Below are 19791 nucleotides of genomic sequence, written 5' to 3' on the forward strand. Positions count from 1 at the left end.
ATTTTTTGAAAAAACTTGTTTAGTCTCTTCCTCTTCTACTGTGGTAGTGTACAATGCAAGATTTCTGGCTCTTGATTGACATAATAAAATGAAATGCTTACATAATGAGAAATTACCTACAAAAAAGCCTATAACCTGTAAGGTTTAAGAGATATTTACCATATACGCTTGTGTGGACATCATCAGCACATGCCCACTGAAGAAATGGCTCGATCTTGCCATTTCTAAAGGGCTTGTCCCATGACCGTTGGCTCCCGTCTGCATGCGTGCGAGTGACATGCTCTGGCCAATCACAGCGCTGGAACCTGCGAACCCGGAAATAACTCTGGTTGCCGGTCACAGCAGTGTACGGGGAACGCTGCAACAGCTTTGATCTAAGGTAAGCATATGTGATGCATACTAGCTCTTTATGCCTTTGTCTTGCAAGGTTTTTTTTTTATATGGGTTTACAACCCCTGCTGCTGTACATAAGCCAATGAATAATGTAAACAATATAATTAAAGATGCAATTTATGTGATGCCAGAATATGGTGTCACTGAAGCTGTCCCTGAGAATTGTAATGTTCTGTAAAATCACATACAACTTTAGGGCCCCATCTCATTTACAATAAAAATAAAAAATAAAAATATGTGAAGCGCTCCCTCTTTTCCAAAATACTATGTGATGTAAATACAAAATACATAAAATAGTGACCCCTAGTGGGAGTATTGCATATGACACCAAAAAAAATAAATATATATATATATATATATATATAAGGGCTGTGCGTTAAACGCGATATTAACGGCGTTAACGCAAACCCATGTTAACGCCGTCAATATTTTTATCGCGCGATTAACGCAGGAGCCCTCGGGGTGGACGTGCAGAGTGTGCAGCGGCGCGGCGCGGCTTACCTTCTCCCTGGATTCACAGGCAAGTTACTCACCTTGTCCCTGGATCCAGCGATGCCACCCCGCTGTGTGATCGAGTGGGTCCTCCTCGCTTGGCGGGTCCTCCTCGCTCGATTCACAGTGCCTGTGTGCCGCCGAGCTCCGTTTCCTGCGACGTTACGACGCACGGGAGCGGAGAATGGCGCCAAATTCAAAAAAGTAAACAAACACAATACACAGTATACTGTAATCTTATAGATTGCAGTACTGTATGTAAAAAATACACACCCCTTGTCCCTAGTGGTCTGCCCAGTGTCCTACATGTACTTTTATAAAATAAAAACTATTCTTTCTGCCTGAAAAACTGTAGATTGTCCAAAAGTGTCCCTTTATGTCAAAAATGGTTTTAGATCAGCTAGAAAACAGCGATCATAAATTATAATCACTTGCAGAATTGTGCGATATTTGTGGGGAAATTCGTCATAAATTAGATAGATTAATCGTGAGTTAACTATGACATTAATGCGATTAAAAATTTTAATCGTTTGACAGCACTAATATATATATATTTTCACAATGAAAGTGATATGTGCAACCAGTGACCTCTAGTGGGGACAAAAATTATAACACACACATATTCTGTATATATATGTCCCTACTGAATGACAATTTTTAAAAATGCATTCAATTAATTAATTTATCTGGTCTGAAAAGCACCACAATGCAGAGTCCATGGACCCAATGTCACACTAAAAGGTACCCCTGCATGTTTAGTTCAGTGTGGACCAGGTATAGTGATTAAAGCTAGGCTGAGAAAACACCAATCCAGATAGCTAATATATATAGACCAGCTAAAGCACCAGTGTCTGTGAGGAATCTTGATTGAAGTTAAAGGAAAGTAATTCACAAACCAAAGAACGCCAGCAAACAAATATACTTTTCAGCAGAGCTGAAGAAAACGTGCCCAGCCTTCTAGGACATGATCAAAAAACTGAAGGATGCTGGGTGAAGAAGGGGTTATACAGGGACTGGCTCATAGTTTTTCTGTTTGCAAGGGTCCCAACCTTCTATGAATGCCAAAACAGACTTTAACTGAATACCTTCTGATCCTTCCTGAGTTGGTTGGTGCCACTCAGCATTGCCTGAATGAATAACTATCTACGCTTCCTGTATGCAAATCTTTCTGGTGTTCTATCAGATTAGCAAACCTGTCAGATCAACTAACAGAAGTGCCGTCAGCTGTGCATACGTTCCACCGCTACCAGGTATGCTAATCTGACAGAATGCCTGTAGTCAGGAGAGAGCGTCTAACTTACTGATTGAGCCAACAGTGCCGCCTCTGCTCCACTAAAATCCAAGGCACCCCTAACAGCTCTGCCCTATTCTCCCCTACTTGACTACAGAATACCTCCCCTGTAGGTTATGGATATGCTGAGAGGAACTGTTCAGTACACGCGATCGGTTCATCCGATGAAAACGGACCGATGGATTTTTTCATCGGATATCCGATGAAGCTGACTTTCATCAGTCTTGCCTACACACCATCGGTTAAAAATCCGATCGTGTCTGTGACGGACCCATCCGTATACTGGACATATTGTGTTCGTCTGCTTGCTATTCCCCAATAATATGCCCTCAGTTCCAGGCTATCTGGGGATACGTTATATGAATATAAAATGTTCGGCAGTTATAAAGTTATAGACTGTTATTTCAGTCTCCCATCTGGTCCCCTAGGGGAGTGTCCACCAGGCGGGAGACCTGCATAAATATGGGCGGGTAGCCCACAGTAAACAGTTGGTGTTTTACCCTCATGATGGAGCTTGGTCTCGTTATTGGAGGGAATTGGGTTACTGGCCACTAAGGACGGTGTATGGAGAGGGTTGCCGGTTGGAACCTATTGCACTTTGGCGGTTAGCGGCGGTTCGTGTACTTTGGAGCTCGGGAAGAGAGGTACCGCAACAACTGGTGGCAAGCGACGGGATGAACCTCAGCGCCCAAAGAAACCACTACAACCAGGACCAAATGGAATTGCAATACCAAAACCTGAGAAGAGCTACCTTAAAGGATTTATTAGAGCAAAGAGGCGGACAGGCCAGTAACCTCAAAAAGGGGGACATTATCACATTATTGCTGGAAATGGATGGAGTACCAGCAGTAGAGGGAACCAATGGACCCAGCCCAGACGACAGAACCCCCGAAGAAGAGAGATTTGACCGGGCGGTAAGAATTAGGCTGGCCCATTATGGTCCCAACCCATCTGCGGAAATTATCGCCCAAGTCCAAGCCGCTGTGGAGGCCAACCTGCTACGCCAAAGTGGCACTGCAGCAGCCCCAGTCACAGCAGACACGGGGGAAAGAAAGAAGGTGCCGTTTGCAGCATTTAAAGCCTTCAGTGAGACAGAAGGAGAGATCGATGGGTACCTTGCTGATTTTGAGCGGCAATGTGCCCTGCACAAGGTACCCCTGGAGGACTGGATCCCTATATTGTCCGGCAAGTTATCCGGCCGGGCCAGTGAGGCTTTTCGGGCCATCCCTGACGAGGAGATCGGGGATTATGTGGCCGTCAGGAAAGCTCTACTCTCCCGGTATGCCATTACACCCGAGGCATACCGAAGGAGGTTCCGGGACACTGTAAAAACGACTGGGGACTCCTACGTTGAATGGGCATGTAAGGTGCACCGCACCGCCGCACACTGGATGGCGGGGTGCCAGGCGGTGTCCGGAGAGGAGGTGCTACAGATGTTTCTGTTGGAACATTGCTTCGACAAATTACCAACAGGGGTCAGAGAGTGGGTAAGGGACCGTAAACCCTCCACTCTCTATGAAGCAGCTCGCCTGGCGGATGAGTATACGGATGCCCGAAAATTGGACAATTCAGCCACCAAGGCTCTGCGAGCGATTTAATGGTACCCTCAAACAGATGCTGAGGACCTTTACTGACACTTGCAGAGACTGGGAGCGATTCCTGCCTCATCTGCTATTTGCATACAGAGAGGTACCCCAGGAATCTACTGGGTTCTCCCCCTTTGAGTTACTCTATGGGAGAAGGGTCCGAGGACCCCTAGATCTCATTAGAGGACACTGGGAGGGGGAGACGGAGCAAGAAGGGACCCCCATAGTACCATATGTCCTGGAACTCCGGGACCGCATGGAGAAACTATCCCTGATGGTAAGGGAAAATCTCCAGGCGGCCCAGGGGAGACAGAAGCGGTGGTAAGATTGGGGCGCCCGACAGCGGGTCTTCCAGGTTGGGCAGAAGGTTCTAGTGCTCAAACCTGTGAAGGCAAACCAGATGCAAGCATCTTGGCAGGGCCCGTATAAAGTATTAGCGCAGATATGTGATACTACCTACCTTATAGCCAGCTGTTCAGATGAAGGGATCCAGCGATCCTTTCATGTGAACATGTTAAAGGAGTATCAGGAGCGACCAGAAGATGTTGCGGCAGTCTGTGCCCCAGCTACGGATGACCCCGAGAACTTACCTTTACCTGACTTGTTAGAGAGGAATCCCCAGACGGACCTTACGAGCCTTGTGCAGCTAGGAGACCGGTTAAACCCAGCAAAGAAGGTACAGGCAAGACAGCTTCTGTGGGAGAAGCAGGCGACGTTCTCCCAAGAACCCGGGTACACCACACTAGCTATGCACAAAGTCGAGACGCCCGGACAGAACCCCCTACGACAACCCCCATACCGTATCCCTGAAGCAGTCCGAGAGGAAATGCGGACGGAGATGCAGGAGATGACTCGGCTGGGGGTTATCGAGCCGTCAGACAGCCCTTGGGCCTCGCCTGTAGTTCTGGTGCCTAAGAAAGATGGGACCACCCGGTTCTGCGTAGATTACAGGCGGCTCAACGAACGGACCACCACTGACGCGTACCCGATGCCCCGGGTAGACGAATTATTAGACCGCATTGCCAGGGGGCGCTACCTGACCACCATTGACCTGTGCAAGGGTTATTGGCAGATTCCCCTGGCCGAGGATGCTATCCCTAAGTCGGCCTTCGTCACCCCATTTGGCCTATACCAGTTTAAGGTTATGCCATTTGGAATGAAGAATGCTCCGGCTACCTTTCAGCGTATGGTGGATAGACTCCTCGATGGCTTCCAGGACTTTGCGTGTGCGTACCTGGATGACATTGCGGTCTACAGCGAAACTTGGGAAGACCATTTAGTCCACGTGGGGGTGGTGCTGGACAAGATTCGGGCCGCCGGCCTGACCTTGAAGCCAGATAAGTGCCATTTAGGCATGGCAGAAGTGCAGTACTTGGGTCACAGGGTAGGATGTGGGACCCAGCGACCAGAACCAGCTAAGGTCGAGGCGGTAGCTAACTGGCCCACACCTATCACCAAGACCCAAGTGCTAGCCTTCCTGGGGACGGCAGGGTATTACCGACGTTTTGTCCCCGACTACAGTACGGTGGCCAAGCCCTTGACGGACCAGACTAAGAAAAACTTACCTAAGCAGGTCCTGTGGTCGCCAGCTTGTGAAGCCGCGTTTTGGGCCCTGAAGCAAGCTCTAGTGAATGCCCCTGTCCTGGCTGCCCCAGTGCCTAACAAACGTTTTCTCGTCCATACCGATGCTTCCATGTATGGACTGGGGGCTGTGCTAAGCCAGGTCGGGGAAGATGGAGGGGAGCACCCTGTCGCGTATCTCAGCAGAAAACTACTACCCAGGGAAGTGAGTTATGCGGCAGTGGAGAAGGAGTGTTTAGCCCTGGTCTGGGCACTAAAGAAATTGAGTCCTTATTTATACGGACAAGAATTTTCCCTCATTACGGACCACAACCCCCTAGTTTGGCTTAACCGGGTCTCAGGAGACAATGGCAGACTGCTGAGGTGGAGTCTGGCACTACAGCCTTACAATTTCACCATCAGCTACCGACCCGGTAAGCAGAATGGGAATGCTAATGGATTATCTCGGCAAACAGACGTCTCTACGCCTTCTCCGTCCGGTCATCCCCAAGTTGACCTGCCAAAGGGTCAAGGAGGGGGCCATGTGACGGACCCATCCGTATACTGGACATATTGTGTTCGTCTGCTTGCTATTCCCCAATAATATGCCCTCAGTTCCAGGCTATCTGGGGATACGTTATATGAATATAAAATGTTCGGCAGTTATAAAGTTATAGACTGTTATTTCAGTCTCCCATCTGGTCCCCTAGGGGAGTGTCCACCAGGCGGGAGACCTGCATAAATATGGGCGGGTAGCCCACAGTAAACAGTTGGTGTTTTACCCTCATGATGGAGCTTGGTCTCGTTATTGGAGGGGATTGGGTTACTGGCCACTAAGGACGGTGTATGGAGAGGGTTGCCGGTTGGAACCTATTGCACTTTGGCGGTTAGCGGCGGTTCGTGTACTTTGGAGCTCGGGAAGAGAGGTACCGCAACAGTGTCCGAACACAGATTTTTGACCAATGGATTTTCCCATAGACGATCGTTTTTTTTCTATCGGTTTTTTAACCATAAGAAAATTTTAAAACAGGTTCTATTTTTTTTCTCTGATGGGAAAAAAAAAACGATGGGGCCCACACACGATCAGTTCGTCTGATAAAAACGGTCCATCGGTCCGTTTTCATCAGACGAACCAATCGTGTGTACAGGGCATTAGACTGCAAACACCAAATGGATTATTTTGTCATTGTGTGATCAGATTTTGGTACATTAAAGCGGTTGTAAACCCTTACATACTGACCTCAGTTGTTAAACAGAGATTAAACCAATCCTCCTACATAAGCTGTGCCTGTTTATCTGCAGTCTTCAATTCTCTACATCCGTTCACAGTACTGAATTTTTAAGCTTGTCCGAGAGTTAAAAAAGAAAGGGGGAGGACAGCTGAAGTTATACTTTGCAGAGCTCAGTGAGGAAAGCTCTGAAAGGGGATTGGTGGGAAGGGACACATCACACAATACACAGGATCAGCTGAGGGTTTTAATCTGCAGGAGAGCTCTCCCCTGTCACCATTTTTCTTTTGGTGTCAGGATAACTTGTCTGACTCATGTTGCTAGCCGAGGAACAGAGCAGCAGACAAAGGTGACACTTAGGTGGTTATTTACAAAAGGCAAATCCACTTTGCACTACAAGTGCAAAGTACACTTGAAATTGCACTGAAAGTGCACTTGGAAGTGCAGTCGCTGTAAATGTGAGGGGTAGACCTAAAAAGAGGGGAAGCTCTGCTGATTTTATTATTCAATCATGTGCAAGCTGTTCTTTATTTTCCTTGCATGTCCCCCTCGGATCTACAGCGACTGCACTTGCAAGTGCACTTTCAGTGCAATTTCAAGTGCACTTTGCACTTCTGATTTGCACTTGTAGTGCAAACATAGGTGTGCAGGCACACCCTAATCACCCCGTGCAGCACAGATTCATTCTACTGCCCTGGCTCCCATCTTTCCCCCCACAGCGCTGCCAACTTCCCTCCTCTCCTATCGGCTGTTGCTGCTGGGATGTTTTAGGAGTGGGGAAAGGGGCCAGTAAATATGTAATTTACTGGCCCCTTCCCTTTCTGAATGAACATAGTGAGTGATCGGTAATGTGTGTTTGGGCTTTGGGGTGCACACCCTATTGCAATAGGCTGCGCACACCTATGAGTGCAAAGTGGACTTGCCTTTCATAAATAACCCCCTTAGTGCTCTTAATTGAGATTGCTAGTACACACTATAGAAGAATATGCTTTGCTCATATTTCATGTCAGATGTTGACAACCACTTTAAAAAATGCACCTTAACCACTTAAGGACCGCCTCCTGCACATATATACGTCGGCAGAATGGCACGTACCTATACATCCTCTTTAAGTGCCCAGCCTTGGGTCGCAGGTGCGCGCCCGCGACCCGGTCCAAAGCTCCGTGACCACGGCCGCAGGACCCGCGTACACGATCACCGCCGGTGTCCCGCGATCGGTCACAGGAGCTGAACGGGGAGAGGTGTGTGTAAACACACCTTCCCCATTCTTCAGTGTCATTGATGGCCTGTTCCCTGATATAGGGAAAGACGATCAATGACGTCACACGTCCAGCCCCACCCCCTACAGTTAGAAACACATATGAGGTCACACTTAACCCCTTCAGCGCCCCCTAGTGGTTAACTCTCAAACTGCAATTGTCATTTTCACAGTAAATAATGCATTTTTATAGCATTTTTTGCTGTGAAAATGACAATGGTCCCAAAAATGTGTCAAAATTGTCAGATGTGTCCGCTATAATGTTGCAGTCACGAAAAAAATCGCTGATCGCCGCCATTAGTAGTAAAAAAATGTTTTTTTATAATAATGCAATAAAACTATCCCCTATTTTGTGAACGCTATACATTTTGCGCAAACCAAAAATAGGTAGAAGAATACGTATCGGCCTAAACTGAGGAAAAAAATGTTTTTTATATATTTTTGGGGGATATTTATTATAGCAAAAAGTAAAAAATATAGATTTTTTTTCAAAATTGTCACTATTTTAGTTTATAGCGCAAAAAAATAAAAACCGCAGAGGTGATCAAATACCACCAAAAGAAAGCTCTATTTGTGGGGAAAAAAGGACGCCAATTTTGTTTGGGAGCCACGTCGCATGACCGCGCAATTGTCAGTTAAAGCGACGCAGTGCCGAATCGCAAAAACTGGCCAGGTCCTTTACCTGCATAAAGGTCCGGGTCAACACATTGTTTATGCTGTCACCTAGCTGAGGTGTTGTGGCAGGACTTTCTGCCTTGTCCTGTAGAGGATGTAGAACAGAAGGCAGGCCAGGGGATGCTTGGTGATGTATATTATTATTATTATTATCATGCAATATAGTTGGAGGTGCAGTGTCACATTCCACTCCCTATGACAGAATGCTGCGGAAGTGACGTTTTTTCGCCGCCATCTTGCTACACCCCACACTCCTGGACAGTAAAAATAGAGTGAGAAGGGGGCAAGCAAACATCTTGTTACACCCACCGGAGTTTTCGATTTGAGACTTATTTTCAACACAAAACGGAGCTTATATGCTTAAAGACAGTGGGCCAGATTCACGTAGAGCGGTGCATATTTAGACCGGCGTAGCGCATCTGTTACGTTACGCTGGCTCAATTTTGAGACGCAAGTACTGTATCCACAGAGTATTTGCGCCCAAATTTGCGCCAGCATAACGTAAATTCCGAGGTGTAAGGCGGGGTAATTGAAAGTGGGAAGGTAGTGGGCGTGCTCCATTGAAATGAGCCGTGACCCCATGCAAATGAAGGGCCGGCCGGACTGCGCATGCGCGCATGATTCTGCACCTCACTGCGCATGCTCAGAACTCGTGAGATACGCCCTGTGTATAAATAGGCCCAGACAAACGCCCTTCCATTGCAAAAGTACATCCATGTGTTTCCCTTCCTGAAGCAAGGTGCTTTTGTTCTGTTGTCTGTGGCTGTGTGTTGGTTTGTGTAGGACTGTTATAGTAAAGATTGTATTAGCATTTTGTGCGTGTGGCGTCTGTTTGTGGCGTCTGTTTGTGGCGTCTGTTTGTGGCGTCTGTTTGTGGCGTCTGTTTGTGGCGTCTGTTTGTGTTTGTGCTGTCTGACCCGGACCGTCAGTGGGATCACCAAAAAGATTAATGATCTGAGGCGCGTGGTCCGTAAGAAGCTGGCCAAGCTTACAGCACATGCCATGGGCACTGGAGGGGGGCCACCATGCACCATTAGGCTGACTGATGAGGAGTGTGCTGTGGCCCAGTGCTTTCACAGGCAGCAAGTGGTGGGCCTGCCTGGCTTCGACTCCGAGGAGGCCGTGAGGACAGGTACGTTTTTTTTTTCTATCTGGTGTGTAGCATGTGTGGGGGGGAGGGAATATGTGACAAGTTTGTGGATCCTCCAACCTGTGTATGTTTTGTGTCATCCACAGATGGCCAGGAGGGTGCGGGGCCATCTGGCCAGTCTGCACCATCCCCCGGACATCAGGCTGCTGAAGACCCCCAGGTAAGCCAGGAGTCCTCAGGGGAGGGGAGTGGCCACAGCTCACCTCATGAGGAGGATGAGGGGGAGGAGGTTGAGGAGGAGGAGGTCACCTCTGGGAATGAGGTACTACTCCATTTGGAGGAGTCTCTCCCTAGGGCTGGCAGCAGTCAGGCCTCCATCAGGGGTAGCCCCTCCCACTCCTCCCCCAACAGGGCTCCCTCCCCCAGGGGGCTCCCCTTCTCCAATGCCACAAGCCTCATCTGGAGGCAGGAAGGCCACCCGGAAGACCAGGGGGTTGCAGACTTTCTGCCTGTTAATCTTAGGAGGGACCAGGTCCTTCAGACCCACCATCTGGGTCAGGTCACCCAGACTTTGGCCCAGATGGAGGACAGCCTGGCCTCCATAAAGGACTCAGTGAATGACATGAGCTGCAACTCCTTGGCATTCATAAACTGTTTTAATGAAATGCAGGCCGCCACAGCAGGCATGGGTCAGGAGGTGCATGCCCTGACCCAGGCTGTCCAGGCCAATACGGCAGCCCTGAATGTTGGCCTCAACAGGATAGCCGTGGCCTTGGAGGGCAGGCTGGCAGGTGGGCAGAGACCAGGGGAGGCTCCTCCTTCCCCTGATTCCCCCCCCCATATGTCTCCCTTGAGGGGCCGTGGCCGGCCCAGGCGTGGGTCACGCCGAAGTTGATTTGTGGTGTACTTTTTTTTTTTACTGTGATTATGATTTGTTTTATGTTTGTGAATGATGTATGAATGTGGGGGTGACATTCCTGCCGGAAAAGGGGTGTCACCCTCAGTTTTGTGTGGAGAAGGGTTCCCCAGGACCAGGGAGAAGTGATCCCAGGTCCGTGTGAATGGTGTATTAATGTACAGTGACATAATCGGAGCCTTGGCGTGGCGTTGCTGCTCCCTAGTCCTGTGCGGTGTACTTTGGTCTAATCCAATTAGACGAGGATGTGGGGTGTGTGTGCTAGGGACCACAGTGGTGTGCATGCGTGCATTCTCCTTGTGCCATGATTAATGTGTGGGTTTAACATGCAAAGATGCCTTCTGTGAGGCGTCTCCTGACTGTTGCTCTCTCAGAAGACGGGGGACCCTCGCGCGGGGGGGGGGGGGGGATTGTCTGGTTCGGGGGTCAAGTCATCACGTAGGTCACTCTTCAGGCCCCTTCTCACAGCAAAGTTGTGCAGCATGCAACATGCACCGATGATCTGGCACACACAGTTTGGGGAATACAACAGGGTACCCCCAGACTTATCCAGGCATCGGAAACGGGACTTCAGGAGGCCAAAGGTGTGTTCCACCACTGCACGGGTACGTATGTGTGCTTCATTGTATCTTTCCTCTCCTGGGGTTTGGGGGTTCCGGAATGGAGTCATGAGATGGGGCCCAAGTGCATATACAGAGTCACCTGGAAGGGAAAAGACAGGAGGATGTCAGTCGTGCATGTGCCCCTTGTGATGTTTGCATCATGGGGGCGGACAGTCATGCCCGACACCCATGTCACTCACCAACAAGCCAGCTGTCCCCATACACGTTCTGTTCAAATTCTCTTGGGATGTTGCTTTGACGGTATATGTAGCTGTCATGGCTGGATCCTGGGTGTTTGGCACGGACATGCTTTATGAGGTATTGGGCATCGACTATCACCTGTACGTTGATGGAATGCCAGTGCTTCCGATTGCGGTATATGTGCTCTGTCTCACGGGGGGGCTGTAGTGCCACATGTGTGCAATCAATGGCCCCCACGGTGCCTGGGAATTGTGCAATTCTGTAGAATTCATGCATTGTCTTCATCCACAGGTCCTCCTGGGTGGGTTTGATGATTTGGTTGGCCATGCATCTGAGGATTGCAGGGATAACCTGGTGCACACATCTGCTAATGGAGGATTGTGACATCCCAGCCACCACTCCACTTGTACGCTGAAAAGAGCCAGTGGCAAGGAAATGCAGTGTTGCCATTACCTTGACCAGTGGCTCCACTGCATGTGAGCGTTTTGTTGGGCTGGTGATGTCATCTTTCAGAGTTGTGGTTAATTCCACAATGGCTTAAGGGCTGAATCTGAAGATGCAAAACACCTCAGAAGCAGCCATGCCAAAGACGTCGGTGCGGTATATCCTCTCCTGTGCCCTCCTTCTCCTCCTCCGTTCCCTCCTCCTTCTGCGCACCTCTAAAGTCACTAGTATAGCTATGACCATGGATGCCCCTGGCATGTTGGCATACAGATTGTTGTCCTGCAAGTGTGTGTGCTCAGCTCGTCCCCAACGGTGTTGCTTTAGCTGACCTGCACACGTCTGGTGCAAAGTTAAGGCTGCTTTTATAAGGGGTAACTTTAGACTGGACAAACAGCTGATGCGCACGGCACGTAGCCTGCGCTGCACAAACGTACTTTTGTGGATCGCCGTATCTCCCTCATTTGCATATTTGACTAGCAAATCAATGGGGCGTCTAGCGTATTTTTACGCCCCACGATGCGCCGGTGTAATCTTTTTACGTCGGTCGGAAAAAGCTGTTTTTCAGGCGTATCTCGTTTTGGGGGTATGGCGCATAGATACGCATGGCACATATTTACAATTACGCCGCGCATCTCTAGATACGCCGGCGTAAGTGCTTTGTGAATCTGGCCCAGTATTTGGAAATCCGACGGACTGTTTAAATGTTAAATGTTGAAAGCAGCAGCAAACCTGATGACCTTACATGTTTGCTCATGTGACAAAACACCTCTGATTTTCACATTTAACATCTAAACAGTCCGTCGGATTTAAAAACACTTCAGAAAGAGTTAGGCCGGCTTATCAGTAGATAAGCCGACCTAACTCAGAATCTACGCCGACTTATGTTTAAGCATATGCTCAAACAGAGATACGCTTAAACATATCTAAGATACGACGGCTTGCGCCGTCCTATCTTAGATTGCAATATTTCGGATGGCCGCTAGGTGGCGCTTCCATTGCGGTCGGCGTAGATTATGCAAATTAGAAGATACACCGATTCACGAACGCACACGCGGCCTACGCAGTACTTTTACGCCGTTTGCGTAAGTCGTCCATGAATCGGGATTTACGTCATTTACGTCCACGTCTAAATCAATAGGCCCGTGTGGCGTACTTAGCTGCAATGCACACTGGTTAATGTAGGCGCCCGGTGCATGCGCAGTAAAAAAAAATACGTAAAAACCGTGAGGTCAAGCCTCATTGACATAAAACACACCCTCCTCAAACACATTTGAATTAGGCGCCCTTACGCCCGCCGATTTAGACTACGCCACCGTAACTTAGCAGGCAAGTATATTGTGAATCATGTACTTGGCTCGCTAACTTACGGCGGCGTAGCTTAAATTCCTTAAGCTATGCCGCCGCAAAGCTGCGGCAACGTACGTGAATCTACCCAAATGTATTCAAGCATATAAGCTCCGTTTTGTGTTGAAAATAAGTGTGAAATCTAAAACTCAGATGGGTGTAACAAGATGTCCGCTTGCCCCCTTCACACTCTATCATTACTGTGCAGGAGTGTGGGGTGTAGCAAGATGGCGGCGACGGAACGTGACTTCCGGAGCATTCTGTGATGGGGAGCAGAATGTAACAACACAGAGGCTAACCACTTTGGCAGAAATTCCCAGTAAGCACATTCCCTAGAAATTAACTTAGTTTTGGTTAGCCAGTAAAATATTATATTCACTGTTTGAAGACATGGTTACTTTTCTATAATACATTTGATTACAGAGCATCCCGAGGCTGATTCGGGAAAACTGAAAAATAAGCATTAAAAATGGAGCTGTTGAAAATAGCAAACAAAAGCATTCACCTTTCATTTAATGAAAACTTTAAACTGGAATTCTAATTGGTTGCTAAGGGGAACAACTCCAAATTTGGACTCATTTTCTTTTTCAAGTTTAAATGAATTTGTTTGCAAATAATGAAGAATATATGTATATTTAGATAGATACACTGCCCTGGTGTCATCATAGTTCTATGTTTTTTAAGATGTATATACCCAACAGACAACATGAATCACAAACAACAAGACTGACACACAAGACGCTCTTTTTGTTCACAACAAATAACATAAAAATTACCTCATAAAGTTCAAGTGGGAAATTGCATGCCTGAAATAAAAAGGAAAATTAAATGTTTGGGGATGAAAGATATTAAATAGGAAGTTCAGGAAGCAAAACAGGCCAATATAAACAGGTTAGAGAGGAAGAAATAAGATTGGATTTATGAACCTGGTACCTTAAGATGGTTATAACAGGAGAAAGGGGAATTCACAGAAACTGGAGCATACGTATTCTGGAGCAGCTGGGCATATCAAACAATCAGCTTCTACTTTCAGCTTGTAACTTTAAGCATTGTAAAAGAAAGACAGAAGCCGATTGGTTGCCATGCACAACCGCATCCGAATCTGGCTGCTCCAGCCTTAGTAAATTCCCCTCTTTGCATCCAATGCCACAGTACAGGCTTGGAATTACGTAACACTCTAAACAAACATAGCTATAAAAATGCTAGTGTCCCCTTCTAACAACAGCCTTGTTACCCTAGGCAGCTGATAGTGGTGAGATAGCATAAAGTTAGCATACCATTTTTGCACAGTGCTGCAACACATCTGTCAAAATTCGCACAATGTGAATGGACACAAAGTTGCAGATTATTTGTGTATTTACAATTAGCCAGAAAGACTAAAGGGCTTATTTATAATGGAGAGTGAACAATGCAGTCTGAACCCCAGTATACTCCCCTGAGTTTCTCCATACCATGGCCTGCATTTTGTAGCCTGTGGTATCTTTTAGAGTTCCTCTGCTTAAAGCAGAACTAAACCCATGTATTTAACTATTTCCCCAAAAAAAAGCTATATCCTTATAAGACAAGCTGTGAAAGATCATGTAGGAATGAGTGCAGCACTATAACAGAAATCTACCCAAATGCTATATATAATCACTGTTATTAAATTAACTTCCCAAATTGTCTAATACAAATGATGAGGAGGAGCTATGGCAGCTCAGTGGAGAAAAGATGCTCTATATAACCAACTAAAGTGCTATTTGTGCCTTCTTCGATACTTATACATTGCATATTTAAATTTTGTGACTTACGCATGTGGTAAACTAATAACCAGTGCTCCATTAAAGTGATATTAAAGGTTTGCATATTTTTTATTTTAAATAACAAACATGCCATACTTACCTCCACTGTGCAGCTCGTTTTGCATAGAGCGTCCTCCGAAGGCCGTTTTCTGGGGTCCCTCTGCGGCTTTTTCGGCTCCTCCCCACAATAACTAACCCCCTCTGGGAAGCTTTCTACCGAAGGGGTTACCTTGCAGGCCTACACTCGGAGTCCATAATCGCAGAGTGTATGACTTGGTCCCGCCCCCTGGGAAAAAACATGAACCTTTACAACCCCTTTAAGTCCACTCACAAACTGGTATTGTTATTTATAAAGGACTTTTTGATGTGCAGCCCTTCCTCGAATAATATATATATAATAGTGCGCTATATTACAATGTGCTGGTAAAAAAATGTGTAAGGCTGCCAGCACAACATGGAAAAACTGTAGGACAAAATATAAAGAAAGATGCGGCGCCAATAAAAACACAAATGCCCTGTAAGGCAATAATAAACTCAACAAAATCAATAAGACTTGGACAGTGAGTACATATGAAGAGATCAAAGGGACTCCCCCACAATCAGGTGAGTCCCTGTTGATTGGGAATGTGGTTTGAGTTGATACACTCATTATTCACGATTTATTGATCCAGGGACTCACCTGATTGTGGGGGAGTCCCTTTGATCTCTTCATATGTACTCACTGTCCAAGTCTTATTGATTTTGTTGAGTTTATTATTGCCTTACAGGGCATTTGTGTTTTTATTGGCGCCGCATCTTTCTTCCTCAAATAATAACGGTCACAGTTGCTTGTGCTCTCAAAAAAAATGTTAAGATGGCAGCCTTGGCTAGAAAGGATAAGATGGTTGAGTTCCTATTTAAAGTGATTGTAAAGGATTTTTTGTTTTGTTTTAAATAACAAACATATCATACTTACCTCCACTGTGCAGCTCGTTTGGGTCCCCAAACATCCTCTTCTGGGGTCACACGGTGGCTCTCGCAGCTCCTCCCCGCATCAGATAACCCCCTAGGAGAAGCGTTTTCCCGAGGGGGTAACCTTGCGGGTGTGCTCCTGAGTCCAGCATTTGCATCCACAGACATGAATGCCGGACTCGGCCCTGCTCCCCGGCACTGGCTTTATTGGAATTGATTGACAGCAGCAGGAGCCAATGGCTGCGCTGCTATCAATCTATCCAATCAAGAGCTTAGACCCCGTGCAGAGAGGGACAGCGCGTCTCCGCCAAGGGAAATTATGGGGCTCAGGTAAGTAAAAACAGGGGGGTGGCTGGTCACTGCCAGGTGATTTTGTAATGCATAGGATGCATTAGGCTCCTTTCACACTAGGCGGACTCCACTGAGCCGACAAATGACAAGCTCCTCTCTGCTCACTGAGCTGGGAGGGGCTTGTCGGGCGCCGCTGTCTCCTATGGAGCGATCTGATGAAAACGGACAGCATGTCCATTTTCATCAGATCTTACCCAATCCGATATGGACGGATGGGGACGTATCCCCATACATCTGTTTTTAGCGGATCGGGTCAGATGTCAGCGGACATGTCTCCGCTGACATCCGACACAGAGATGCATGGAGCGGCCGTTCAATTCCGCCGTCAAAACTGACAGGCGGACCTGAACGATCCGTCCGTGTGAAAGGGGCCTTAAGGTGAAAAAACATGAGGGTTAACAACCTTTAATGCTACAGAAAGAACCTCATGGTCAGAAAGGAGACAATCACATGATATTAAAGTCATTATGGCATTCACACTTGACCTGAGTGTCTTTAATCTTTTTACAATCTTTTATTTTTGAGTGGTTGTATGTTTTTGAGGGCACCTTCAAGCTTGAGTATTATTTATAATTATTTTTAGCCAATGGAAAGCTAGTCACTAGGATAAAAAAAAAAAAAAAATACATGTGAATTGTTTTTAGCCACTCCCATTAAAGTCTAATGGTGCCAAAAACACTTGAAACCTTTTAGCTCAAAAGACGTTCTTCAAGCTACGAGCTTCAAGACACTAAACTCAGCTGTAAACAGCTAACTTTGGAGTCTATCTGTCTGGGGTCTTCTCCTGCTTTAGTCTCCTGCCCAAAGGGGAGATGTGTGACAGGAGTGACTTTGGGTCGGGGTTTGTGGAACTCAGCATACCCTGGAGAGCTCTAGAGGCTCCTTGTCCAGCTTCCTAGACGCATCTTATGTGTACATCACCCTGTGTCCCTAATAGGGGCACAGGAGTAATGAGAATCCCATTATGATCTGTGCTAGTCAGGCTCAATCTTGTATATATGTATATATTGTGTGTTGTCTCATGCTGTTGTGTACTATTTGTTGTGATAGTTTGGTGTGTGACTGTATTTTACCGTCTATTGTGGCTATCTGCCTCAACTATTATGGGATGTGTAAGTGTCTAGCTGTGAGGAAAGAGAGAGGGGGGACTCCTCCAGCAGCCCACTGCGGATAAGACTGTTTACTGATGAGAAGTTTGAACACACCTGACCTGTGTGTCTATGGTCATTTGGACAGTTTAACCTGCCCTGTTTTCTAAGGGTGGGGGGAAGTGTTTTGAAGTGAGATATCTGTGTAACGTGTGAAAGTAAAGTAGTCTGCTGGTTTGTACCCTACACTGTGGTGTTGTCTGGTGACTGGGGGGGGGGGACTGGAGAGTTTTGGATGGTGCTGGTTCTGGTTGTCATCTAAGGCCCAGATTCACAAAGACTTACTACGGCGTATCTCCAGATACGCCGTCGTAGGTCCGAATGGCCGCCGTCGTATCTATGCGCCTGATTCATAGAATCAGTTACGCATAGATTTGGCCAAGATACGAGCGGCGTAAGTCTCCTACGCCATCGTATCTTGGGGTGCAACAATTATGCTGGCCGCTAGGTGTCGCTTCCTTGATTTCCGCGTCGAATATGTAAATGGGCAAGATACCCCGATGTACGTACGTACGCCGCAAATAGTTACGCCATTTACGTAAGACATACGCCGGCGTAAAGATAAAGCTGGTCTCTAGGTGGCGCAGCCCATGCAAAGTATGGACGTCGGAACAAGCGTATCTTTTTACGTTGTTTGCTTAAGTCGTACGCGAATAGGGCTATGCGTAAGTTACGTTCACATCACAGGCATTGAGCAGACGTATCTTTGGGCGTAAATACGACGTGATACTGAGCATGCGCGCGCATGCGCCGTTCGTTCGGCCATACATCTACATGGGGTCAAGCCTCATTTAAATACAACACGCCCCCTACCAGCCTACTTTGAATTACGCGCGCTTACGCCGGCCCATTTACGCTACACCGCCGCAACTTAGGACGTAAGTGCTTTGTGAATACAGCACTTGCCTCTCTAAATTGCGGCAGCGTAGCGTAAATACGATGCGCAACGTAGAACGGCCGTACGTGAATCTAGGCCTCGGTCTCCATTGACAATTTCACTTTTAAGCTACCCGGTTTATAAGTGTCTACGTTTGAACATTTAGGTAAAAGCCAGATATGTTCCAGGCTGAGTGAATGAAATTGCAGACGCACTTTCTTGTTCACAGATGGAATGTTTTTTGTCCACCTCATCCATGGGAAATAATCTAATGCCAGAATGTATTAAAAAATCTTAAGCGCCATCCTCGTGGTCTGGTTATCAGACATCTTGGTTGTTATGGCTACAATTTAAATTCACAGAGGGTTCATGTTTACATGTTCTGAACATTTAGTTTTAATTTTTCAGATGCCGATTTCTGAATTAGTGTCAGTCAGCAAGAAAAATCATTCTGGCCTACAATTGCAGCATGTTATCTTGGAAGAATCTGAGGTTAAACATGTTATCCCGTCAACTCGTCAAGTAAGACTGACCAATTGGGTAAGGGTGCATGGTTACGATTGTTATCTTGCCCTGGATCTCCTAATTGCCTCGTTATAAGAATGTCTACTTGGCTATCCGTCCAAAAATTGGGGAGTTTTTGTTCATGCGAATTGTTCCCCGCTTACTAAATTTCAATTGAATATGGTTCTGTCTGAATGCTGCAAGGCCCTGCATTTGGTTAAAGCTTGCATTTCCTCACACTCTGAGATCGGAGCTGCCACGGAAGTGGCCAATCTTGGTTTTAACTAGAATAAAAAGTTTGTGCACATGGAAATCAAATTTGTTTAACCTCTTGACCACTGGGCACTTAAACCCCCTTCCTAACCAGACCAATTTTCAGCTTTCGATGCTCTCACAATTTGAATGACAATAACTCAGTCATACAACACTGTGCCCATCTGACATTTTTGTCCTTTTTTTCCCACAAATAGAGCTTTCTTTTGGTGGTACTTGATCACCTTTGGGTTTTTTATTTTTTGCGCTATAAAAGAAAAAACGCTGAGAATTCTGTAAAAAAAAAAAAAAATCTTGTTTCTGTCATATTACCAGGTATTGTGGAGTATTGCAGAGTATGGGGGGTATTGCAGAGTATGGGAGGGTATTGCAGAGTATGGGAGGGTATTGCAGAGTATGGGAGGGTATTGCAGAGTATGGGGGGGTATTGCAGAGTATTGCACAGGGAGGGATGGCTGGATCTGTGACTGCATTTGTCACAGATCCAGCCCACAGCAGCTGCTGCTGCTTCCGCTCTCCCCCCTCTCCTCTCACACTCTACCGAACGGTACAGACAGGAGAGGGAGGTACCAGCGTCATGACATGATGCCGGTTTGTTTACACGTGATTGCTCCGTCATTTGACGGAGCGATCACCTGGTAAACGGCCGCTATCAGTGGTAATTTACCGCGATCTGTGAGGCGCCAGGTCTTCTAGACCCGGCACTCACAGATGATTCCGGGAGCGCGCCCCAGGGGGCGCGCAAGTGAAGGATTCTGGGAGGACGTCCCAGGGACGTCCTCCCAGAATAACTCAACCGCGCTGTAGACGTCTTTTGTCGATGGC

General features: G+C 47.0%; 1 protein-coding gene across 1 annotated transcript in view; it reads right to left on the bottom strand.

Moving 5' to 3' along the window:
* The window catches only part of PRKCG (protein kinase C gamma), a 462939-nt gene that overhangs the window by 38507 nt on the left and 404641 nt on the right, over window positions 1–19791 (bottom strand). Inside the window, exon 9 of the mRNA XM_040325670.1 lies at window positions 13858–13887. Within this exon, the coding sequence (XP_040181604.1) occupies window positions 13858–13887 (30 nt within the window). The remainder of the gene's footprint in view (window positions 1–13857; window positions 13888–19791) is intronic.

This window comes from Rana temporaria, chromosome 10, assembly GCF_905171775.1.
Source record: "Rana temporaria chromosome 10, aRanTem1.1, whole genome shotgun sequence".
Taxonomy (NCBI): Eukaryota; Metazoa; Chordata; class Amphibia; order Anura; family Ranidae; genus Rana; species Rana temporaria.